The 26,940-nt window shown below is 42.4% G+C and overlaps 1 protein-coding gene across 1 annotated transcript; it reads right to left on the bottom strand.

The window, feature by feature from the left end:
* Nucleotides 1-388: 388 nt before the first annotated feature.
* efhd2 (EF-hand domain family, member D2) lies at nt 389-19,565 on the bottom strand. The gene is made up of 5 exons (XM_080535247.1): nt 19,002-19,565; nt 5,302-5,449; nt 4,741-4,875; nt 3,649-4,411; nt 389-3,451 (listed from the first exon to the last, which is right to left on the bottom strand). Exons 1-4 carry the CDS (start codon nt 19,286-19,288, stop codon nt 4,280-4,282), a joined length of 702 nt encoding a protein of 233 aa, XP_080391373.1. The 5' UTR covers nt 19,289-19,565; the 3' UTR covers nt 389-3,451; nt 3,649-4,279.
* Between the last annotated feature and the right edge of the window lie 7,375 nt (nt 19,566-26,940).

The raw sequence follows: 26,940 nt of genomic DNA on the forward strand, positions 1-26,940 counted from the left end.
TGCCTCTTTCATGTACGGCCCTGTCCTCAATCTGCACTTCATCATTGCCACCACACGAGTGGCCTGTTTCACACATGTAGGACTCAAACTGTGGCTAGAGCTGCCTCAATATCACATTATTTTAGAAGCAATGAAATGCATTCAAATTTGAGCACCAAGTCTGTGGTATACTGGGTGTTTTCTGTAAAGAGGTTAATGTTGAAATAAAAATGTACTTACTGGTGAATTGTGCATGATAAATCATACATCACTTATATGTTGTCTGTCATGTCATGTACAGTATGTGAGCTTACACACATCTTGGAATTAGTGAGAAAAAGTTTGAGTAATTCTAAACAAACACTGAATACAATACACACATAACCATATTTCAAATTAAATGCTTTTTTTATTGCCACAAGAATAATCATAGCATTTTAGTAAGAAAATCTAAAATAAAGGTGTATTATAGAGCAGCCACATTTCTTTTTTTAATTTCTTTTTTATTATTATCATCAGCCTATACTATACGATGACAAAAAGTGAAACAGACTTTGCAAGTAAGATAACAAATAAAAACGGATATGGATAGAAACAGAACCTTGAGAAAAGAAGTGAAAACAAACAGACAAAACATGGTGGAAAACTGAGCCAAATCTTCAAACTACGGCAAGGTTTCTCCACTTAACCTGTAAAAGTGATGCGTTCTCAAACCAAGGCTCAGTCCCAGTTGATTTTACAGTCTTGGCAATGATTCATAGTACTTCTGCATGTAAATATATAATGATGTTTTTGTTGTTTAATGTAGCCAAATTTACATTGTTAATATGTCACCATACCTAAGATATGGTACATTTTAGCATTACTGTATTGTACCCTGAGCATTATCATATCACCATACTACATCTAAATCTCCTCCTCTATGGCCAATAGAATTGTTTCCTTAAATGTTCTGTGACTTTGCTTTGGAATAAGAGTGTGAACTGGGATGTAGACAAGTAAAAACATTTGGCACAAGTTTCCCCAGGGAATGATGAATACATACGAATAAAGACATGAGAGAAAATGAAAAAGAGGAATGACAGGAAGAAGCATGGTCTCACTATGTATACACTCTCCTTTCTGGAATAGCAACACCTCTTTCCATCAAAGGAAACGGTGAAGGTATCATCAATGGAGAGAGAGGAGTGATGCAATGCAATAATGCATTTAGATCTGTCCTCTAGTTTTCACAGGATACACTTATTAGACAAAACTGCATGTCAAACAGGAAACCAAGATTTTGACAATTGCCAAAATTACTGTTCACAAATTAGTCTCCAAATCGGAAAGGAAAACAAATAGTATTTTATCACTCACAGAATAACAACTGGTCAATCACCACCACCAGGAAGTTGAGAAACCAGTGGGAGCAGTGTTTCTTCTTTCTTTTTTGTTTACCAGGAGACCAGCTTGTGGACAACACCCATATGTAGAACATTTCACAGAGCCCCTCACCATACAAAACTAAAAGCATTTTTAAAATTCTATTATCATGAAAAAATATTATATTCTTTATACACATTGTACTGTGCCAAGATGTACTGCTGGATATCAGTTGTCGATACCACTTTATAACACTACGTTGGAAGCTCGCAAACTATCATATGCTGAAAATGTACAGTAAGGTTTACAAAACAACAATATCCCTCATTTTACGTTTAACTCCCATTCTACTCTCGTTAAAGAAGCTGGGTTCAGTTAAAATGCATTTTATTTCCCAGAAGGGGGCTAATATTAGTGATATGATAACATATTATATTTATGCCCCTTCCAATAAATCACCCTATAAATTAATACCATGTGTTTAATAGAGCTGCAGCTACTTTTGCAATAAACTGTTAAATTGAAGCAAATTAACTTTTTCAAAGCTATCAGTCACTCTTCTAAAACACCAAATGAGTGCGCCTCTCCAACTATATTCTGAAACAAAGACGGAAATTGACTGTACTACTGAGAATAAGAGAGCGCCACACTGTATATTGCAATTGCTCCCTAAATCTACAGGTTGAGAGTAAATGTACAATATGCAGATCTAAAGACAGCATCTTTGCACCTTACAGTATTGCCTTGTACTCACAGGGTTTGGATCTAGTTTGCGGCCCTTGTTGTGGCTTTGATCTAAAGTGATCTTGATGTCAATGCACGACTTTGCTTCCATGCCACATACACAAAGCTTTGCAAATATTGGACTGGTCACACACAGGGCAGCTCATGCAGTAGAACTGAGCAGGGGTAAGTGGTCTGGGACCACCGTTTCCAACTCCAGGTCTTCAAGTACCTCTGTACATGCTGGTTTTGGAATTAAACTAGCTTCACCATTAATTGACAATGATATGAACAAAGTAATGAAAATCAGCATCTAAGGGGTCCTCCAGGACCAGATTTGGGGAACACAGGTCTTGACCACCTTCCCCTCCCGCCCTCCCTACAGACATCTCACAGTCACATGATACCATACAACAGAAAGCACTGTTCAGCAACTCCAGTGGCACAGCAGCTGGTTCCCCAAGCCTTCTCGTTTCTCCACACAAGCCATCCAGTCCCAACCATTGGATATACAGTAGGAGCCATTTTGGATCCACACAGCCATTTTGAGGATAATTCACATTAATTCATGGTTCTGGTCCTGGACAAGAACAGTATGCATGTATGGAAGTACCACAGTTTCTGTCCGATAATATTTTCTTGTCATTTCAGTGGTGCTCCACACCTGGCCATTATTATTAGTAATGATATGTTGCGTCGACATTTTATAAGCGCATGGTGCAAACCCACAAACTATTAGGCATTTGCCATTGAGTTCCAGTTACCTCTGATGGTGATAGGGGGTATTACAAATAGCGTTAGGACATGGCAAGTCAGTAGTTTGATTGGTTGGCCTGGGTGGCAGGTGGCAGCCGAGACTCAAGCTAGGGTACCATTTTGGGGGTTAATTAAGATTGTCAGAACTTCACAGTGCCCATGCAAAACACACTGCACAAAAATGACCACCACCATGCATGCAAGTACATCTATTCCACAACCATATCCCAATCATCGCCCACCCCAACAAACATTAAAAATATAGAGCTATTTTAGGCATTGAAACATTGAACTACTCTACGTTTTGAATGGAATCCGGTGTCTGGAAAGAAATGTGCACTGATGTATTTTCTCTCACAGTATTGGGTATGCAGCTCTGGGTAGCTTGGTGTCACACTACAGCCAGGGTACAGTGAAACTTTCATGTCTTTGAGAAAGCGTTTCCTACTCCCTACAGGAAGTGACATCATGTATAGTGCACAATTGCCACTGGCAGCAGCTAACACAATGGATTGGATAAGACTTATTCAAAACAAAGTTTAACAACTCATTGGTATCAATAATGTTGAGCTAAAATGCAATTCTATTGTTAATAACCTTATATTACTAAAAATAACTCATAAGGGCTCTGCACACAGCGTGCGATTTCTGTTGCGCGTCAACGTTCCATAATTTCCATTGTTGTTATGAATGGAATCGAATTTTCGCCGTGCGGGGCCGTGTGCATTGCGATGCGATGTTCTCATAGACTTCCATTCAAACTTCAAAATGGAACGTTGACGCGCAACAGAAATCGCACGCTGTGTGCAGAGCCCTATACTAAACCATTTGGATTCAGATACAGTAATCAGTTCTGGTTGTCATCAGTAACAAACATAACAGAAAAAGCATCAACAGCATTAAGTTGCCATGGAACATGATGAGTCACCTAGTCATGACATAACAATAGAACATTGCTTAACAATACAAAGATACGTATATGTATTCTCACTGATACAGGGAATGTTTCTCCAGCATGTATCCAATCCATTGTTTTACAGACCATTGTCTGGCGTGAACACCTGACTAGAGAGGAGCAACAGAACTCTTAATGGAGACAGTAATATCATGTATTACATTAAGAATATATAATACAGTAAAACTGTCTTTGTTGACATACCTTAACCTGAGGTATGTGTGCATAACTCAGATATTGCTGCAGATCTCCAATTGATGTCAATGCATGATCTGCGTCAACCAAAGAAGTTTGGTTGCAGCTTCCCAAAACAAATTAAGAACAAATAGCAGTTGCTCCTCTCTCAGGTGCTAACTCCAAACAGGCCCCCACTGCCTTGCATATACATTACAGTAGTTATGGTTTTCAAAATGGAGGAGGTTTCACACAGAGACACTGATGAACAGACAAACAAACAGAGAGATAGACAGACAGTGAAGGTGGAGCTAGGGGCTATAGAGGTCACTTGAAGGCCGACTGCAGCTCCTTGAAGGCAGCCTGTCTCTGCTTCCTGTCTTCTGCCTGCTTCTTCTTGTCCTCCTGCTCCTGACGGATCTCCGCCTCAAAGCGGTTGCCCTCGTTGATGGCCTGGACCTGCCGGAGAAGGAACCTAGTGAGTCGCGGTAGAGACGCCTGTAACTTCACTTTAAATTATATTTATGACATTTAGCAGATGCCCTTATCCAGGGTAACTTAGCCTAACCCATTCACGTAACAATAAAATAACCATATACTGTGAGTTTGAAAATAAAAAGATTGGTGGGAAGCTTTTGTTGCACAGATGGGATGGTGGGTGAAAGAAAACATTTATATACAAATGAAGCCATGAGTTAGGAGAGTAACTTCATTAAAATACAAATACTGCTGCTACTATTTGGATGAAAGTGAGGCTTCAGCAGTGGGGGGAAAATAAGAGTAGTTACTTTCGCTTCAAAGAAGGTCTTGGCTCCTTTCACTCCTTCGGTGGACACATCGATCTCTGAGAGCCGGGCCAGAACACTGAGGCCACTGTCCTCTGGTAGCTCCCCTGCTGCTGCCTTCCTGAAGATCAGCAGGAACTTGAGGGGGAGAGAGAGGGAGACAGACAGGGAGGAAGAAAGTGAGGGGGAGAGAGAGGGAGACATACAGGGAATTATATATAGGTAGAAAGTGAGAGAAAGAGAAGAGTGGAGGGAGACAAATGTCAGAATAGCACAGACCAGAACTCACAGATACAAGAACATACAGTGCAGATTTTTTTTTTAAATTTCTGTTAATTGGCTAATACTGTACATGAAAACTCTGGGGGAACCTTAACGGTATTTGGGTATTCTCTTCACATGTAATGTCCCTTTACACCTGTGAAATCTGCTGGACACATCAGAGTTTGCACTTTTGGGCCTATTCCATCGTAACAGACACATGAAGTGCAACTTGAAGCGCAGTTCAGGTATTTAAAAGTGTATTTGGCACAGGTCTAAGGCAAACTATCAGTCTCGCCTCACCTCTCTGAAGCTGAGCTTGTTGTCCAGGTCCTCGTCCACCTCTTTGATCATGTTCTTCAGGCCCAAGTGGGTCTGGGGAGCCCCCAATTTCTCCATCATCAGTTTAAGCTCCATCAGATCGATGAAGTTGTCCTTCCCCGCATCGAACCTGAACAGAGACAGAGAGAAAGAGAGGGAACAATTAACGTTGACTCGGACGCACTGAAATGACAGTTGTGGATTTCATAGGGGTGCTCTGCGGTCGGAAACAAAAGACTCCTTGTTGAGTGTAAAGGACCACTAGAGGGTGGCAGATAATCATAAAATGGTAGAGAGACTGCACATACATTTGTTGTATGACTGCCTCTTCCTGAGCATTTTCAAATGTTCCTTCCCTTACAATTCCTCCTTTGTCCAAAAATGTAAGCTTGATATCTTCATAAAGGCATAAAGAGTTCATCAGAACAGTCATGCCAAAATACACCGTCTTTAAAAGAATGGTCATAGTCATCTTTAAAAACGTTGTGTCTGTGCTAGTGGTGACTAGCCAGCTGTGTCAAATTCATCAGTAAGTCTATTTATTCTGAAGGGAGGCATGTAGTCTACTTGTCTCACTGCAGGTGGCTCCAGGGAGAGGGAGATGAGGAGAGAGCGATAAAGGGGTGTGTGTGAGAAAGACCTCTGGAGCTGTCTTGTCCACGCAGCATTCTGAGTCATCCTATCTGAAATGCACACACACACACACACACACGCATTGCACAGATGCATTTCATCCTGTTTGAGTCAGAATTTTACAGGAATCTGTTTGACTAAGGTGGCTTATACAAAGTAAACGTAAACCATAGTTTCCCACCCATCCCTGACTGTGTGTTGATAAGAAGCAGAGCAACTGCTGAAAGTGGAAATTGATACGTGAGATAAGTATTCTGCATTATGACACCAATCCTTACTTCGTTTTCTTCAGTCTTGGTGTCTTCTAACTTCATTCAAAATACAGTTTTCCAGTGTCAGTATATAATTATACACCTTTTTGATGCTTTTGTGCTATGTACTCTATGTGATTGCATTGGCACAAAACATAAAACCAGGATGTATTGAAACACACCAATGGGACCAGTGTGCATCTGAGCACAGCTTTAGAGAGAGAAAAAACCTGTCCCAAACCAAGCCTTAAAACAAAAGGGGAGTTAGACAGCAGCTAGACCAACAGTTATTTATCTGTGCAGACAGGCGGGCACTGGCAGCCCCTCTGACCCAAAAGCCTGAGGACAGGCTTGTGTGCTGGGCTAGGGTAGGTCTGGGATCATGCCAAGGAAGGCAGAGTGGGTTGACTGTGTGTGTGTGTGTGTGTGTGTGTGTGTGTGTGTGTGTGTGTGTGTGTGTGTGGAGAGTGTCTGTGTATTGCAGTGTGTGTATGTGTACATGTAAATGTGAGTGCAGTGTGTGTGTGTGTGTGTGTGTGTGTGTGTGTGTGTGTGTGTGTGTGTGTGTGTGTGTGTGTGTGTGTGTGTGTGTGTGCATGGTGAGCCCAGAGTGAACCAGAGTAAACAAGTTCTGGCAGTAAGTGAATGAGGAAGCACTCCAGCTAAAGCACTGGCTTCCCGTTTCCCCTCGGTCATTATGTCTGAAACCACTTCCTTTACGTTCACTCTCTCTCTATTCTCCTCCGCTCCCTTGCTCTGAGACGGTGTCGTCATGGCAACGGGCACCTTTTATTGAAGACCGCGGCAGTCTGGTGTGAGGCCCTCCCAAACAGTCACGCTCGCAGCTTTCTTTCACTTCCCCCCCATCTACCTCTCTCGCTCACTCTCTAGTCCAATGATAGCCTCAAACCACTAACTACATACAAGACCTTTCATTCAGAGCCTCTGCACTTTGGCATTTCGACTATTGTCAGGATCTTGACCACAATGCTACAGTAGCCACGGCAGCACATCACAGTGACCTCTCTGTCTCGTAGAAGAAAATTACCCCATCACAGTAATGACCCCCCCCCCCCTCACACACACACACACACACACACACACACACACACACACACACACACCCCATCACCTCTATTGTGTTCACAGCCAAAGCCCTGGACATGAGCCAATTTCAGGTCCACATGGACTTTCTTTTGAACTCTGCTACTTTGCTGCTCTAGTATCACAATTGCAGTGTCTTGAACGCTAAGGAAGTTAGTTCTCTCATGGGTGTGTGGGACTCTACTATGTTCCATTTAAACAGTTGCATGGCTGGTTAATGGGGTGTTAACTGACAGAGCATTAATGGGGAAGTTCAAACGCATCCTATAATAATGGCTCTGCCTCAGGGTTGTAAAGTTGGACGACCAAGAGAAACCTGTCTATTGTTTGTTTGTCTATTGTGACGTGATCAGTATCAGGAGTGTGATCAGGAAGAGAGGACATAGATAGACATAGAAACCACCTCTCACTTCCTGTGACGACCGCCCCCTGACAATTTGACTTAAGTCTCTCTCTTTAAATATACAGGCCAAGCAATATATAGGACTGAACATTTAAACCACAACCTTAACATAGGTAGAACTGTGTTGTATGTTAACAACAATTGAAATAGTTGTGCAGTTGTGCAGTCCAAATAGACCAAAAAAACAAACATGCTCTTTAGTTTGGTTACAGTGAATGGCACAAACGAGCCTTCAAATTTGAACCTATGGAAGACATTTTTGATTCCTAGGGAAGCTTAGATTCCTTGCCCCCCTCTCCCTTATCACATTTATTTTCGCTCTCTCAACTGCCTCTTCGTCTTTCTTTTTGCTCACTCTCTCTTCCACTCAAAGCAATCTGGCCCATCTTCATGGCACAGGAAACATTCCGTACATTCTCTTACTCCCCTCAGGGGTAGCCGCAGCAAAACTAAACACTCACTTATTACACTTTCCTCCAGAGCATTAACCATGAGAAGTTATGGCTTAGTCTGACAGTTAAGTTTTTAGTTGGTCCGAATGCTCTTTTTGTTGAAGAGACACATGAAAAGACATCTAAAGATACCTGTTCAGATTCTTAAACTTCCATTCATGTCCATGCTTGTTCTGTGTAAAGTCTGTCTTGAAATTAGAGTTCACACTCCTTTGTGTATCATCGTGACTCAAAGTCTAAATAGGGCCTATATGAGTTTGGTCAAACCTGAATGTATATATGTATTCTATGAAGGAAGAATTTTGCTACATGGGATCTTGCCAGCATACAAAGAATAACCAGTGAAAATAAGATGTTGACAAGGTGGCAAAGCAACATATTGCTGATATCTGCACAACATGGGGAAGTTTAGTGAGACGTGTCTCAGTTTTCAGGAAGGAATGAATAACTCAGGACATGACTTGTCCTTAGCCAAAGAGGAAGTGCAAATTGACCCAACTTCCTCAATCACAGAGATATTTCTGGCAAATGTAGGAGGTAAGAAGAATATCCCTATTTGGTCATAACAGATTTGGCTAGTCAACACTTGCAAAACATTGCAAAACATTTAGCCTACCTCGCTCAAGGCCCTTAAATCCAAATCCAAAACTCAGAGAAGCTAGAGTCTAAGCTTAAGGGAACGGTCTACCACGCCAATGAGTTGCGACAAACAGAGGAAGCAGTCATTTGAGTAAATCCAGAAAAATTCAGACCCTGGTAACTGTGAACAATGTGATGTTCCCATACTTAGGATTCTGGCTGGCTTGAAATGGCAATGGAGGAATGACATAATTAATAGGGCCTACTATTTTGACACAGGTTTTATACAAACATACACCTCAGGTGGGTATGAATAAATAAAGAAACACATTGTCAGAGATTTAAGATTAGTTGGGATGGGGAGTGTGTGCGTGTGAGGTATGTTGGGGGAATATCTGGAATTGTATTTATGTGTGTGTGTGTGTGTGTGTGTGTGTGTGTGTGTGTGTGTGTGTGTGTGCGTGTGCGTGTGTGTGTATATCTGGGGCTCTAATGAGCGGTGTTAACCTGTGTAAGGATTTCCTGCCCAGTGGGGTCCGTCTGTCTGGAGTTAGGGGTAAACCCTGGGCCAGCTGTGTAGGACAGATGGGCTGTCAGGGAGCCCATGGTAATCAGTGCTGCTCCCTCTGATGCAGTGCTCTGCCAGGCCATAAGACAGTCAGACAAAAGAGTAAGGCCAAATACTATTCAATACTAATAGCTATTCAGAGAAAGAGACCAACAAGGCAAATGTATTGTTCTGGGTTTCTGCACCAGGGAGATAAAAAAATAATATATATATATATATATATACACATATATATATATTAAATAAAACATTAAATCATTGACTGTCACTACTCCTTTAAGGGTTTGGTGGTTACAACTACATCTCACATCCTATTCAAAACACAGAGATCTAGGTCCAGATCTAGGTTCTTCCCCTTAAATATTCTCCTCCAATACTTTTCACATTACATTTACATTTTTGGCATTTAGCAGATGCCTTATTCCAAAGCGTAAGTAGTAAGTGAATCATCAATCCACCAGTCGTAGCAGGAAAAGTAATCTAGCTCAGGCCAGTGGCCATTGGCAGTCGTCGTGCTAGAAGGAGAACGATTATAAAACATTTTTAACAGACACTGGAGAAACAGTACAAGGGGGTAGTAGATATCTCAGGAGAAACCGTATAAGGGAGGAAGCAGGGTTAGGGTTAACCCTCGCAGGTCGGCTGGGGCTGTCCCTTTTGCCGAGAATTTCGGGAGGCTGAAGACCAGACGGGCAGCAGCATTCTGGATGAGCTGCAGAGATCTGATGGCGGAGGCGGGGAGCCCGACCAGGAGTGCATTGCAGTAGTCAAGGCGGGAGATGACCAGTGACTGGATAAAGAGTTGAGCTGCTTCTCTGGTGAGGAATGGACGTATCCTTCTGATGTTGTAGAGGAAGAATCTGCAGAAGCGTGCTGTTGCTGCGATGTTCTCCGCACAGGATAAGCGGTTGTCCAGGATCACTCCAAGATTCTTGGCTGACTGGGAGGAGGTTACAGTAGAGTGCTCAACTGTGATGGAGACGTCTTGGAGAGGGCAGGCTTTCCCAGGGAGGAAGAGTAGCTCAGTCTTGTTAAGGTTGAGCTTGAAGTGGTGGGCTGAAATCCATGTAGAGATGTCAGCGAGACATGCAGAGACACGTGTTGCCACATGTAGGTCGAGGGGGACGACGACGACAGGAAGAGCTGAGTGTCATCTGCGTAGCTGTGGTAGGAGAACCCATGTGAGGACATTACCGAGCCAAGAGACTTGGTATAGAGGGAGAACAGTAGGACAGAGCCCTGGGGTAACCCAGTGGTGAGGGTTCGTGGAGGAGACAGCGATCCTCTCCAAGTCACCTGGAAGGAGCAACCAGTCAGGTAGGAAGCAAACCAGGAGTGTGCAGTGCCAGAGATGCCCAGTTCTGAGAGGATGGAGAGAAGGATCTGGTGGTTTACTGTGTCGAAGGCAGCAGACAGGTCCAAGAGAATGAGAACAGAGGAGAGGGAGCAAGCTTGAGCAGAGTGGAGGGCCACCATGACAGCAAGGAGAGCAGTCTCAGTGGAGTGCCCAGCCTTATTGGTGGGGGTCCAGGAGGTTGTTCTGACGGAGATAGTCAGTCAGTTGTTCAGAGTTTTTAAGAAGAAGCAAGTGGAGGACAGAGGACAGGACGCAATTAATCCAATTTCTAACAATCAAGAAAATGCCGATGTCTATTCAAACCTGTACCAGCTCATTATATCCCTCACTACAACAAAGCATTAATTCCTTCCCACTACCCCTGAACAGCAAGCTACTCACAACAGCGACAGGCAGACTTTATTCCAGGCCACACCTTCTCTCTGTCTACTGTCTGCCAATCTCCTCTAGACCTGGGGGCTTAATCTTGGTTGCTAGGCAACAGCTACCCAGAGCAGGCATGGGGAAAACCCTCTCTCTCTCACATGCCACACTACTAGCAGCCTGACAGCCTCCACACAAAGCATGCTCAGTTGTTCAGACACACCATGTGTGTTTGTGTGTGAGAGAGAGCTAGAGGTTGGGAGATTGGCTGTGCTGCTACTGGCCATTGAGAAATATGTAGAGCGGCTTAACCTAGGTATCATGTTGTTCCAGTGAGCATGAGGCAATGACATCACTTATGTGGCAGATTGTTATTGTCACACAATTAGCTGTCATACTACTGCTACATACTTAGAATGCGACTGATTTTGCAAGATAATTTAAACCTCATGATCTGTAAAACCATATAGTGACTCAAGTCCCTATACACATGGTAAATGGTAAATGGACTGCACTTATATAGCGCCTTTATCCAAAGCGCTTTACAACGGCCTCTCATTCACCCATTCACACACGCATTCACACACCAATGGCGGCAAGCTAACATGCAAGGCCCGCTCACTGGGAGCAATTTGGGGTTCAGTGTCTTGCCCAAGGATACTTCGACATGTGGCCAGCCGGGGCTCGAACCGCCGATCTGCCAATCTTGCAATCATTAGACGGTGGCTCTACCTCCTGTGCCACAGCCGCCCCTTGTACACACTGTGCTATGTTTCACCAACAACTTTAAATGAAGAGCACCAGCCATAGCAGGTGGGGAATGACAACAACAAAAGGACAACAAAAACACTACATGAAGAAACAGTGCTACACTGCCATGACAGTAAACTGAAAAGGACAATCCTCATGTACCAGTGTTTAAATGCCCAGCTGCCAGAAAAGTCTCATCTACTCGGAGCCCTTGGGGCTGCCAACTGGGGCATGAACTCAAGATGCCAACAGAGAGTCCTTTAGAGCTCCGCATGACATCACTACTGAATGCATTATTGAGAATGAGCGCACTTAAAGACCGTATTGACAAAAGACTGGTTGTGTTTCAATCTGAAAACACTGGCTAGTATAACCGTAAGTCTAAATGGAGTGTCTCCCATATTGAGGCTTCCACCTCACAAGTACTTGGAAGGGAGAATGTTTTTGTATTGGGATGCAGCCCCTCTTCGTTGCTGAGGCCCTGTCCAGTGACAGTGGGACTTCCGCCCAGATGTGTGCCGCTGTGAGGTCATAGTAGGCTGGGTCAGGGTCATGGGAAACAAGAGAGCCTGCTCGACATTGGCCTCCGCTCCACAGCAGCATCTGCTAAGAGTCAAACAGAGCTTCTCTCAGCCTGCCTCTAACCTAGTGTGATAGGATGGATGAAATGGGGCTGAAAGACAAACTTGGAACTGGGCTTTTTGGTTTATCGACACGGTTTGTTTAAGCAAAGTACTCCCAACAGTTTCCTAGATGATAGTCTTTGTGTTTCCTCTGAGATTCCTCTGTAATTATTATGTAATCAAATCAAATGCAATTTACTACTTCAGGTATTGCCAAAATGCATGATCCGTGTTACTCCTGGATTTAAGAGTCAGTTCAACCTCAGTTGGTCAATGTTGAACATATTTATGTAACTAAAGGGAAGGGAAATCTTATTTAGTGTCACAATCATGTTCAAGATTGACCTTTACTCCCTGAAGTACCTCTGGCATTACTGATTTACATTGGGATTTTGTATTTGATAAGGCCTCACCAGACACTTCCTGTAAATGCATAATAGGCCTGAGAGCCAATCGATCAGAGAGCTCTCAAGCTGGATTTGCTCTCAAAATATAATCAGATCAGATCTGTCCCAGATCATCTCTAGGACCCCAGATTAGTTTTCTGAAGTAATAGGCTAGATAACTTGTTTAAATGTATAAGATGGTCAGCCTTTGTCAACTCTGAGGCCAAGATAACCACTGGCAGTTGCAGGGTGTTGATCATTAGCCCAGTGAAAATATTACAGCATTCCTGTACACTGATAAGAGAACCTGCCTTTGAAACATAGAACCATCAGAATACAGTGTACTGTGTGGGTGGTCACTGCACTGTTTCACCTTCATCACATAATCATCAAAGGTGAGACCAGATTGTGGAGACTGATCTGGAACCTGTGCTTCAGAGTAGTGTATGAATGTTTTGAGACAGGATGGTCCCCCATGGAAATCAAAATACACCTCAGAAAGTGGTTCCTGGGTCGGTTTCCATTTACGACAGATGCTCCTCTCTCACAGCTGGACATCCGATATGAGAGAGACCATTTACAGTATGAGAGTAGGGAGAGATTTTGTTTGGATAATATGCAGGAATGGCACATACCTCTGTGGTATTCCTGTGTACCAGCTCTCTCCGGTAGGGAGGGGATTAGGTGACTAATCTGTTACTGTTAAGCATCCCGATTGGATCAGCCCTATGTGGTTATAGATAGACTGTGAGAGTTGTTATTTTTAGCAGTGGTGGCATAGTGCAGGCTGGTCTAGGAGAGCGTAGGGGCAGAGAGTGGGGCAGTGTGGGATGTGACAGTCAGGGGCTGTGGGCATTGCACTTAGTTCACTGCATCCTCCCTCATAAGGAAACTCAGAAGGGAAGTAGGTGTAAAGCTGCGTGCACACAGGGCCATTGCGTTGCACCGGAAGTCATTCATCTCAATGGGGCCGTTGCGTTGATCAGTTGCCTTGCTCTGCATTGCGTTTCTTGACCGTCAGGGTGCGGCAATCAGTCAAAAAATTTCAGCTTTTTGCGTTGCGTTGGATCCGGAAGTAAACCGGAAGTACTTTCTTGCCCGGAGCTCTCGCCTCAGATTTTAAATCCTCAATTTTGGCCGCCATTGGCTAAAATCTGTAATTTGGCTCTACAAGTGTTAATGTCATTTTATGAAGTTTTAATATGTTTTCAGGCGAGAAAGTAACCATATATATTCACAAAATGTGTCCAGTTTATCAAAATAACCCGTTTATATATCTTTTTTCCCCACTTCTGTGGGAAACTTCACTAGCAACACGAGTAGAGTTGTTGCGTCTGCATCGCACGTTGAAGTACGTCAAGTCCATCCCAACAGGTTGCGCCAGAACGACGCAACCCAATGGCCCTGTGTGCACTCGGCGTTAGTCTATCACAAACAACCCCTCACTGTGTGTGTGTGTGTGTGTGTGGAAAAGTACTGAAATAACTAAAGCTCAATAAACACAGAAGATACTTTCTGGCCTTTTGGATTAAAATGTTACATTAGAACATCCAACTCCAATTGGGGCAATCAAACAAACACTGCATCCCTAACTTAATATAATGCTAACCCAACAACCTTCTAGCATACACCATAGGCTAACTGGCGATCTGACCTTAGGTAAGCCTAGTGAGGATATAATCGGGACTTGAGGGAGTTTGGAGAAAAGACAGTTTAAGGAAACAGTATTAGGCAGAAGACAGAATTGATCTAATCTCTCTAGGGACTCCCACTTCATTAACGGGGTATGGGATAAAACCAGCAGGTTCTCCTCCAAACATCCACTAAGCCCCTCTGTCTCATATGTGGGCACAGCAGGGGCTACGGGCAAGACCCCATTAGCCCAGCCAGAAGGCAACACCAGCTATACCCCTTAAGACACAAATGAAATGGAGATACAATTCCAATGCAATGGCTCATTAACCAGAAGTATTGGAGGGCATTTGTTTTTATTTAACAGAAAACAGATATTATTGGTGTCAATTGAGGATTGGGACACTTAGGGAGGTGCCAGTTTGACAAAAGCTGAGGGTCTGTCTCTTGTTTTGGAGTGAGAAAGTACCGTAGGTAGCCTTTCAGAGATGGCATAGCTAAAGTCTCAGTCTGTCTCTACCCTCTGTTCGAACAGTATGATGAGTAGGCCCACCTTCAATTACTCATACTCTGAGACCTCCTCCTCCACAAAAACATTGTGTGATGTGCTTTTTGTTGGAGGTACAGTATCTTCTCTGCAGCTATATCAATACACATATAATTCTTGGCCATGTATCTGCATATATCCCACTATTACAGTAGCTAATCCATTCCTACTGACTTGAGGGGTGGCTGTGGCTCAGCCGGTAGATTCGGCATCTAATGATTGCAAGGTCGTCAGCTCGCAGCGGTTTGAATCCCGGCTGGCCACGTGTCGAAGTGTCCTTGAGCGAGGCACTGAATCCCAAACTGCTACCTTCAATGGCTCTGACCCCTTGCCTAGAGAATAAATACATTTCGTTATACTCAATGACAAAGCTTGAATCCCTTTCCCTTAAGCCTATTCTCAATCTGCCACCCAGTATTTTTCTGCCCTCCCTCTTCTTATTATCTACCCTCTGCTAAGGTACTTAATGCTATCTACCTAGCGGACAGTCTAGCTTCACCTCTGTAATCCCTCACAGATACTGTATGTGGATAGACAGCAGCTCAGCACAGGTCTGAGGCTGGGCAGGGTCAACACAAGGCCATTATCTCAGTGTTACTGGGTAGAGTGGGTGTAATAACAACATGCTTATCTTTAGATGGATGCACTGTTATTTTGTGTGGTTCACTTTTACTAAGGTAAGAAAATAACAGAACATTTTCTAAATAAAGGATAAACACATACGTTCTCTGTAGCTGTGTGTGCTGTAATTCAAGATGGCGTCTAATTATGTTGCTGCACTAAAAAACACAATAACTATAATCTTGGGTGTTGACTCCACCTGATAGGATAAAGCATTGTTTTGGCAAAGCTCTTGGAGTCAGTTTTGCAAAACCAACCAAGGCAGTCTTCTCTTCTGTCCCTGTCTATAATCATAACCTCAGGCAGTAAGAAAGCAGAGACATTTTGTGCGGCAGACACAAGATAAATCCTGCTATGAATTACCTGCCAAACATTGAGGGCTGTAGGCTGTATAGAAAACAGGAACAGAACCAATGCCATGAAATGCATAATAAATGTTAATGTATGATACTTAATCCCTATTGGCATATAGGCCTACTGTATCTTATTGCAAAGTTACACATAGGATTGAAAAGCACATTGTCACATCTCTGCAATTTCAGTGATAGATATTTCATATCCATTTCATATTGCCTAATAATGAGCTGGTCCTATTTATCTTCTAAGAGAAGGCAGGGGACAAGTAAAAGGGAGGGTTTTATAACACTGTACAGCAATGCTGGAAGAGAGAGAAGCCTTTGTGTCAGTCACACCCAAGTAGAGTGTATCGCAGTGCCTGAGGCAACCACGTAAATTCCAGCAATATCAAAAAGGAACTGTGTAACTCTAAACGTCACTGTGTTGAAAGCATGGTTTTTAAAAGGTTCTCTTAAGTTATTATCAAGAATCACCAACGCATATCCACCCAACTGTATTATCGGTCACTTCAAGTCAAGGACAATGGAGTGGAATGCAGCCAAAAACACAGATAAGACTGAATGAATGTCACCTATTAAGTTATATTGATCAATATAACAACAGCATACTGTATTGAAAGTGATTGGACTGACAATGTTCAATAGTGAGTGTAGTGAGTAGAGAACATACCCTTAGGGCAGTGTGCCATCCTGCTAGGGTAGTGTGTGTGTGACCTGAGACATTTCTAGCTTTTCCATTACCACAACAGTTGGGTAGAAGAACCCCACACACTTCAATGGTACTGTATGTTCTCATGATATAGGTAACATCCTTCCTTGTCTGATCTGTATAAGATACGGACAACTACTGCATGGTTTGGTTGACTACTTGGTACAGTCCCTTCAAAATCCTTCCTACTTGGACTCAATTACTTGCAAGTAACTCTACAACTAACATGAGCCAGGCATTAAATGTTTTGATTTACAGGCCAATTGAATGGTGTCTGAAATTCAAACCAACAAGTGCTGGGTCCACCGTGACACTCTAAACCAAATAGGTCCCTAAGCTACTGTTGAGTCCTGACTCCTCCTGACAGATGCTGTCAAGGCTCTGCTCAGCCAGTCAGTAGGCCTGCATACACAGGCCTCACGTGAGCTTTGTTTGAGAGAATGACTGTGAGTTGGGAACAGTAACTGGTTTTGAGTTGTGTAAAAAAAAAAAAAAAGTGATGATATATTGCTGGAAAGAGTATGCCTATGCATAACTAGGTCTGGGAGTTTTTCCTGACCTCTTGACCTGACCAGGACACACTCATGTCCTCGTTATGGCCTACACTTAGTGTGAAGTAAGAACATGTTGAAAGTAATAACAGGGCAAAACTTTAGGTTGTATGGAGCAGCTGTGAAAACAGTTCAAAATGTGCCCCTAAACTCAAAATCTCGTTTGCTGATTCAGCAATAATTAAGCACAATAGCATAACGCTGTCTAAGCCACAATGCGTGAGAAAAAGTGGGGGTGTTAAAATTAAGCACTGAACAACAGAGCCACGTGACATAGCAAAAATGCTGTTTTTAAAAGTCAAATGTAGCAGTTCACAGTATTTGTAAATGTACACAGTAAATGTCTGGAGCAACGGTGTCAATTGTAATCATGTAAATTGCATTTGTCAGGGATGAGTAATGAAAAAGATTCCCATGACACTCAGTTTCTTGTCTCTTCATTAAGTTCTGTTGTTTTGGGGTTGGGTTCATTCAACATTGCTCAATCTACAAAGGTTTTTTGTTTTGTCTTTGGTGTTGGCATGGAAAAGCAATATTCTACTCAGGCTCTCCCTGACTAGCACCCCTCTCCCACAGTGCCTGCTCTTTGTAAAAAAGGAGAATCTATCACTATGCTTGGCACTGGAAACCATTAACTAAACAAGAGGTATTGGGCACAACTCCAGAATGGCTTTGACAACCCCTCCTCTCCCCTCACCCGCTTTCCCCTTTTCAGCTCTGAACTCTCTGCTGGACATTTATGGGGGTTTTTCAAATGGAATTACTCTGACATACCTCTTGAGTCCACACTGCATTGTGACAAACCCTCACACATCTGAAAACCCTTAAAGGGTGTGTTTATGATAATGCACTCAGTTGTGCAGATTTGGCCGGAACAAAGGTTGTGAGGCGTAAGCTGACATGACGATACAGGGAACTACACTGTACATGACCCATGAACCAATTACTCATGCTGTGGCTTTCAATGTGCATGCATTTTACAGGAACTACCAGCCAAGCGGAAAATTAGTATGTTATTCATTCAGAAAACAAAAAATATGTTAAGTAATTCATGCCTTACTACAGCCATGATTGGGCTTCCCAGGCTGTCATGCCTAGTGGGCTGAGAGAGAGAGAGAGAGAGAGAGAGAGAGAGAGAGAGAGAGAGAGAGAGAGAGAGAGAGAGAGAGAGAGAGAGAGAGAGAGAGAGAGAGAGAGAGAGAGAGAGAGAAGAGAGAGAGAGAGAGAGAGAGAGAGAGAGAGAGAGAGAGAGAGAGAGAGAGAGAGAGAGAGAGAGAGAGAGAGAGAGAGAGAGAGAGAGAGAGAGAGAGAGAGAGAGAGACACACAGACAGACAGACTGGTTGGGTGGGGCAGCATCACTGAACAGTATTGAGCTCGCTATCAAGAATTCCTGGAACTTGTCACAAACACATTATATTCAAGAATTGAGCTGCATAAATTCAGCATAAACCCTCTGCATAAACGTGGGTTACAGCTGGAATGTCCTGTTTACATTTGTGTCATTGTATCATTAACGATTATCAACTGACCAACAAGTGTATTGTTCATTGACATTATTTGCCCATCAACACCTAGAAAAAAATTGCTGGAAGTGACTGATAATCTCCTCATCAACCTTACTATCCTATGAATTCCGCACACATAATTGATTTCTATGAGTCATGACCATCCAGCTCCGGCATAAACTCATATTGCAGGCAGGATGTGATTCCAATGATTACAGGAGAAATAAAGCTATGCTTGATGTCTGTCTGCCTACTGATCATATCGATTTATTATTATGACACTGCACTCACTCTTTGAACATTCTCTCCATGTCTTTGATTTGTTTCCTGGAGAATTCCTTGAACTCGGTGTAAGGGTTGAAGACCTTCATGCTCGGTTGATGGTGGTCGCCCACTCCGTCGTTCAGCTCCCCCCGTCGCGTGAGCTTGGCCCCCAGCTCCGTGTCTGCGTTCGCCGTGGTGGACTTCTCTGCCCCCCCGTTCTCCTGCGTCTCATCCACGACCGCTGTCTCCTCCGCACCACCCTCCTCGATCTGCAGCCGTCGGCTGAGCTTCGACGACAGCTCGTCTGTGGCCATTTTAATAACGTTATTTCAAATGCTACTGTTATCTAACTACAAAACAGATAAGAAGACAGCGTGAGCGCGTAAACCACGGCAATATCTGCGGTCCATAGGCATCCGCCCGTCCGTTCGCTGAGTGTTTAACTCTGGGTTACTCCAGTCCAGGGAAGTAAAACGTATGGATTCGTATGGGGTTCCCGTCCCGAATGCAAATGATCAACCGAAAAAGGATTTCCCTAAAATATGTTAGAAAAGTCTTCCAGCAAACAGAGACAGCACGAACGAACGAATATCTCCACTATAGTAGTGTACACTGCGTAGTTCATCAGCTACGTAGGCTGTCAACGGTCACCACGCCTTTTAAAGGGACTCATATGGGTTGTGTTCGACGTCATCAAACGTAGGTTATTGCATCTTTTTGAAGTATGGCTCTTTGCCACAATTATATTCATTCATCGTGTATTCCTTTTAAACCAGCTGTGCCAAAAATATTAGCCAGACATAAATGATGATGACGGAGAATCTAACTGTACTGTTAGAAGAAAAGACCAGGCCTAACCTGAACCAAAAAGGGTTCTTGCTGTCCCTGTGGGGGAACCCTTTGAAAGACCCATTTGGTTTCCATGTAGAGCCCTTTCCTCATAGGTTCTACATGAAAATCCAACAGGGTTCTCCACAGGGACAGCCGATCAACCCTCCTTTCTAAGAGTGTAGGTCTTCACCAGTCACACAATAAGGGCCCCACATCAAATTATATATTTCTAATATGAAACGTGTACAATATATTTGATAATGTCAGTGCCATAGAACCAAGAAAACCAGTTGGAGAGATTATCACTAGTGTAAGCACTGACCACTGAGTCAATGAGTGTAAGTACCAGTCACTGTCAGTATGCAAAACTCAAGCATAAAAGTTACAACCAAAGCCTGAAATACTTTGCATGTCAGCACTGTGGTCAGAGCAGCCTGTTTTAATTTCCCTCAGAAGTACAAACACACGGTCAAAGTAACACAAAGACACACAGACGTCTCACTCACACACACACACACACACACACACACACACACACACACACACACACACACACACACACACACAATTTGACATATTTGTTCAGTTTTCACTGAACTCGCTCAAATTACTTAAAATACTAGCTTGGCATGGACATTCCTGTTTGGAGATGTTTCAATTTCTAAATGATATAAAATGGCTTTATTGTAATATGCAAACCTATAAATGGGTAGCCTACTGTATATTATAATGCATTAACAGTTAGCTTCACTGTCAGCATTATGGGAGCATGGTGTAGTGAAGCAGTCTTAGAGATTTATATTGAAGTCTCTCTGCCAAGAGCATAACGTTTAAAGTTTAAACAACTCAATCACTTTTTCTTTGAAGTTATGTTGTACAACTACAATTCAGCAGCACAGAAAACATATGGTGACTGTTATGCCTGTCATTATACTGTATCTACTTTTAATGGCTACTTTTTTTGTGCAGGTGACTTGGAGCAAGGTGACAGGGTGAGTTAGTGTAGCCTGTGAATCACAAGCCAGAGAGTGGCTCTCTCTCTCTCTCTCTCTCTCTCTCTCTCTCTCTCTCTCTCTCTCTCTCTCTCTCTCTCTCTCTCTCTCTCTCTCTCTCTCTCTCTCTCTCTCTCTCTCTCTCTCTCTCTCTCTCTCTCTCTCTCTCTCTCTCTCTCTCTCTCTCTCTCTCTCTCTCTCTCTCTCTCTCAGGGAGGGGCTACTCTAATAAACCACGCCCATTCTACCTGGGTCACACCATATATGGAGAGAGACTGTCGAACAGAGGGAGGGGAGGCGGAGAGGAGATCAAAGCTCTTCATATGGCATCGACATCTCGAAAGTATAATTAGCCATGTAAAACATCTTACTACGGTAATACATATTTTATTGACATGTTGTAAAGATATTTTATTAATTATCATTGCTTTTCCTGAAATATTCTCCAATTGCTTGTCAAAGACGAGATCAGATGAACCAACAAAAAGGATTGGTTCTGTTCAAGCAAACAGACAAAGATAATATATCATCATCCATCAAGCAAGATATAATAATAATAATAATAATAATAATAATAAACTGGCAAGACAATTAAGAAGTACAGAAGTGATCCAATGCTGTGACAGAGATAAATGAATTTGAAACAAAAACACAACAACATCTAAACAATTGATCTCAATAAAGACACTGATCATATTTTTCTTTTGTCTTACAAAGCACAGATGCACAGATGAGAAATACGATGTAGTCTGTATGACTTGAACTGAGGAGGATAACATTGATTTAGAGCAATATTATTATTTGAAGACTAAGATGGATAAAGATTTTTTTTTAAATTTCATCTCAGACAATTTGGTGAGAACTAAAAGCACTCATAAGAACGACACTATTTGTGGTCTTTGGTTGAAAACAAACAAGCAATCAAAGAAATACACACCCAAACATTAGGATACCATTATCACTGGTTCATTAATCACTAGATCATCTTCATTCTTTTTACTGTCAAACAAAACAATACTAACACAATTCTCTTCCTTGAACACAGATATAATCACAATTATAACAAAACACAAGGAGAACACGGTGTTTCAAAGAGCAGGTAGAAGAACTCAGGGCTGCTGCTGATGAAACCCACCATTACTGTAGTTGAGCCAACTTAGGTAGCGGGCTCTGCTGATACAGTGGGGTATTAAGTATAAATAAGTATTGAGCACATCAACATTTTGTCCAGTAAATGTATTTCCAATGAGCCTATTCAAGTGAAATTTGCACCAGACTTCGGTATTAACTCAAACCAGACAAAAAAATCTAAACATTAAAGTCCATATGTAAATAAAGTTATGTGTAATAACGTGGAATGAAACTGGAAAAAAAGTATTGAACACACTAAGGAAAGCACAACACCACAGCAAGGAAAGCTGAAAAACATAACTATAGGAGGCCAATCTACCTCCAATCTGTGCTAATTCATGTCATGTAATGTTCATGTGTTCAATACTTATTTCCCCCCACTGTATATACTGAAATGTATGCACTCATTGCAATGAGTCGCTTTGGATAAAGCATCAGCTAAATGGCATATATTATTATTATTATAAAAAATACTAAGGAAATACTAAGGAAAGCACATTGGTGTCACAGTGCCAATTAGCTGCTTGGGTCCACTCAGTAGAGCTGGCTGAAGTGCAGTAATTACTGATGTCACCCCGGTCCTACCTCTTTATATCCTCATTACAGTGAGTAACTCAACCGAGCACTGTAGTAGACCTTTGGTTGAAATGAAAGGCATACCAAGGCCAGTGAGGGTAAGCACTGACTACCAAAGACAGACAGCACTAGTCTTCACTAATGCTAGCAGGGCCAACTTTGTGAATTGTGGCTTTCAGGGATTATACAAGCATGCTAAAAACAAAAGTGCATAATATAGTCTTAAGTGTGAGGTAGCAATGGCTGAACCACTCTGGAATAAATAGCTGATGTGTATTGATGACTTATACTGTATATACCGTATATGATTTATACTGTATGGTAAGGTTCTCAGGTTCAATCTGTCAATCTATCTCCCAACACTACTATGAAAAATCACCATGTTGTCAAATTGATAGAAAATGCTTGCCTGCACACAGGCAGGCACACTAGCTTCTTTGATAACTGGCTGATGTAACCATTTGCCTGGATGGGAATAGAACCATGAACATATCATACCATCTGCTTCTTTTCAGTAAAAGTAACATATCTGGGTCACTGAGGAAGACAATAAGCTTTGGTAAAAGTAGTGCTTGTTTTCTCCTATGGGAATTAAGTCAAATGAAACAAACAGATACTGGCTCTGTTTTCTGTGGCATCTGCATGATGTAGAACAACAGGGGGATTAATATCTGAATAACACAACACACACACACACACACACACACACACACACACACACACACACACTCTCTCTACTTCCTCTTTCTCTCCTCCTAGGCTCACGTGGCCATTTGTGACGCATGTGTGCTGTGAGCTGTTGAGGGGTCTGATGAATGAATCAGCTTTTCTCTCTGCTCGCTGCTATAATGCACCACAATAACCCAGAGGCAGGGAGCGTATGAGGGTGGGGGAGGCAGAGTGCAGCAAAGATGAGGAGTAATAACAATCCCCATTTTTCTTTTATCTACAGGGGCAATGTTCAGGTGCACTCTCATTATTGTTGGTGTAGCACTCACACTCCAGAAATAGCCACCTAAACAGTCATCCTTTCCATCCTAAAATGGCTGAGATTTTGCAGTGTACTGTATCTACCAAAACATTATACCAGCAGAAATCCAGCGGACACTCTGAAGACCTATGAAACAGACATCATTAAGAACACCCACATGATCATCACGGCATCGATAATTGAATGTCATTACTTTGGGCATTCACTAAGTCATTTCAATAATATTGAATATGGTGTACAATGTAATAATAATAATAGGCAACTGTCAGCAGAAAACCATATGACCGACAGCAGTGTGAACATACGTATGTGTGACGCACGCTAGCTGTGATAACCTACTGTGTCTGAGTGCTATCTGCAGGGGGTGGGAAAAGTACAACAGTGAGGGTCACTGTATTTGTTACAATGGATGGTTGTTGTTCCAAATGACCCTCAAGCCAGTCCTCCTGCCCATGTAGTCTATTGTAGCAGGGCAGGAAGATGTTAGGATCAGGCGTGGGTTCAAATAGTATCCAAAATCATTTCAAATACTTGATTGACTCACCGTGGCACACTGGAACTAATGGAATACTTCCAAAAGGACAAACCCTGCTCATCTGGCACTCCAGGCAGGCTTAAGCAAACACTCACAGTATTTAACAGCATTGAAGATACTTTGCAACTTTGGTCTGGTTAGAATGACATTGGCAGTGTAGAGGCCTGCTGTGGTTGTTGTTGCTGCTGCTGCTGCTGCTGCTGTAAACTGACTAGCTTGGTGGCCATGTCGCTAAATTCCCTCTCCTTCTCTGCCAGCTGCCTCTTCAGGGTCTCCACCTCGTACTCCCTCTTCTTCAGCTTCTCCTGCAGGCTGGCTGTCTTGGCTGCTACCTGTCCGGCGGTAAACAGAGACGAGAACTGGGCAGGTGAACATCATTGAAATCTCATGACATTGGAAATACTTTGCAGTCATAATAATTATATTACTGTGACATGTTTGCCCCTCTTAGATACTATTGATAACTGTCACTAAATGTGAAATTATGTGAAATCTCTCTCTGTCTTTGTAATGGTTATTTCACCTTCAGCCATTTGTATTCAGATCAAAGTTACAGTAGAATGACCGATGTGTTGTGGTTTTCACTAGTTCACAGTAAATTCAGTATTTTTCATAAACCAACAGCAGTAACTATGACATCAGCTACATTGCTGATTAAGTCATGAGTAGGAAGCATTATGGCATTGTGCTAAAATAGAGTGTTAATACAGCAATATAACAATCTGGGCTGAGATTCCATCAAGTCTCAGTGTGCCTAGGGCAGATCCTATAAAGCTAGATTCCCTCCACACAAGGGGGCTCCCATCAAGGGATCCCCTCTTTTTGAACTAGCCTACCCCATTAGCATTTTGCTGGTGTAATTGACACTTCTAGGCGCTGGTGTGTGTGTGTGAATTAATTATTAATAGGGAGAGAAGTGAGATACTATTGATCTTCAAGTTGTTATGGTGTGGTAGACTGATTAATGCAGCAATAGTGGTGGCTACTATCAAAAGAGCATGCTGGAGGTGATTTGAATTCGACTTCAAATGCGACACTATCTTCTTTTTATGTGGAGTATTAGGAGAGCAGAAAGAAAGGTGAAACCTTTATAAAACTTAAATTAAAAAACATTTTTTATTTAAGTCAATTGGTGGAAAATGTCTGTATAAAAATAACTACATACAGTATAAGTTGACAGGCAAGTATAGGAGGTTGGGCGTTAAATTGTCCATGAAATTTAACAGACCAGAAGATTGCCATGAACGAGTATGTTATAAATCTAGGGTGTTAATGGTTTCCATTCAACATGTGGAGTAAATTTCACTCTCACACACACACACACACACACACACACACACACACACACACACACACACACACACTATACTGGGTGTATAGAAATAATGTTGAGTGGAGCCAGCACATGTCAACAGAAGGACTGTGTGTGTGTGTGTGCGTGTGTGTTTGTGCGTAAATGCGTAAATGTGTGCATGTTTGTCTGTCTCTCCAGGCCGGACTGTGACTCACCTTGTCAATGGCCCCAGTGTGTCCACAGCTATGAGAGACCACTCTCCCACTCTTCCTCTGTGGTCTGTCCAGACTCACTGTCTGAGGGGGGAGGAGAGGTTCAGCAGACTAAGGAGAGAGTAGGGACTACGACCGAGTGTTGGTGTACAAAGTCTATCTCTGCATGCATGCCTAGGACTCAGCCCAAACAAACTACTTTTCTACACGTCAGTGGACTTCATAGATCAAAAGAGACACAGTGAAAAGCTGAAGTCTACTGTAGCTATATTTGGTTTCTAAGCTCAATATTAATATATACTTTAACTATACACTAAACATAACACCACACTTAATAAACAGTTAATTTGCAATAAGGATAGAGCAGCCAAGCCATCCTAATATGAAAACATGTTACTCACATCAACCCCTATGCTGATTAATAACGACATATTAAGCTTAGTCCTTTTTACTCATGTGTATCAGAGATTACCTTAAACATACAGTGAGAGGACGGCAGGGGAGTACAGTTTACCTCTGGATTATAGCCATCAAACCCGGTTCTATTTGCTTACATTACTGTAAATTACACTAGGCTAACAATCAGAATGAACATTAAATAATGACGCACACCTAGCTTACAGTACATAGTTATACTGAACATAGATTGAATGAGTAATATAAACATTATTACTGGTGTTATGGACTATTTGTGAAAACCGTTTTTTAACCTGGGCCTCAAGGGGTATTGTTACTGCGCTTGGTTAATTGCCATAATCTGCATCACAATTAGACACTATTGCAGTCTCCCAAGGCAATGGGCTTTAATTATACAGTTGTTGGAGGAAATTCCCTTCAGTAAAACACTTATTTGATTGTATCAGTCCTCATAACATTTAGCAGTGCGCTTGGACAAAAAGCTGATAAGCTGGTACACAGTAATAAATGCTAACGCTATAACTGTGTGTAGGCTTGGTTGGAGGGGCTGCTCACCAGTCAACATTCTTCTAGTCTACCTCTTGTAGTCTGAGGGATGACATTACCTGGAACAAGAGCCCTTAATTCATCTATCAGGAGGGTATTCCATCAACGTTGCTAAAGGAAAGTCCAGGCTTATTTTTGATAAGTCTCAGATTTCTTTTGTAAATCTCGCAATATTTATCAAAATAAGCCTGGATTGTCCTTTAGCGACGTTGATGGAATACCCCCCTGGTCTTCTAATAACCCTGTAATACCATATCTCTTATACAGTCACTATCAGTGAAATTAAACTGCACATTTCAGTAACACTTCACTTAGAGCATACATACTAGTGCATTACAGTATGTTTACCTTAGCCTAGCTGCCGGTCTGTCTCTCCTTGACCTTGTTGAGTGTGGAAACGTGTACGTAAACAAGCAAAGTTTACCTAACTTGAGTAGGTCA

The sequence above is a fragment of the Nansenia antarctica genome, assembly GCF_963989245.1.
Source record: "Nansenia antarctica genome assembly, chromosome: 6".
Taxonomy (NCBI): domain Eukaryota; kingdom Metazoa; phylum Chordata; class Actinopteri; order Argentiniformes; family Microstomatidae; genus Nansenia; species Nansenia antarctica.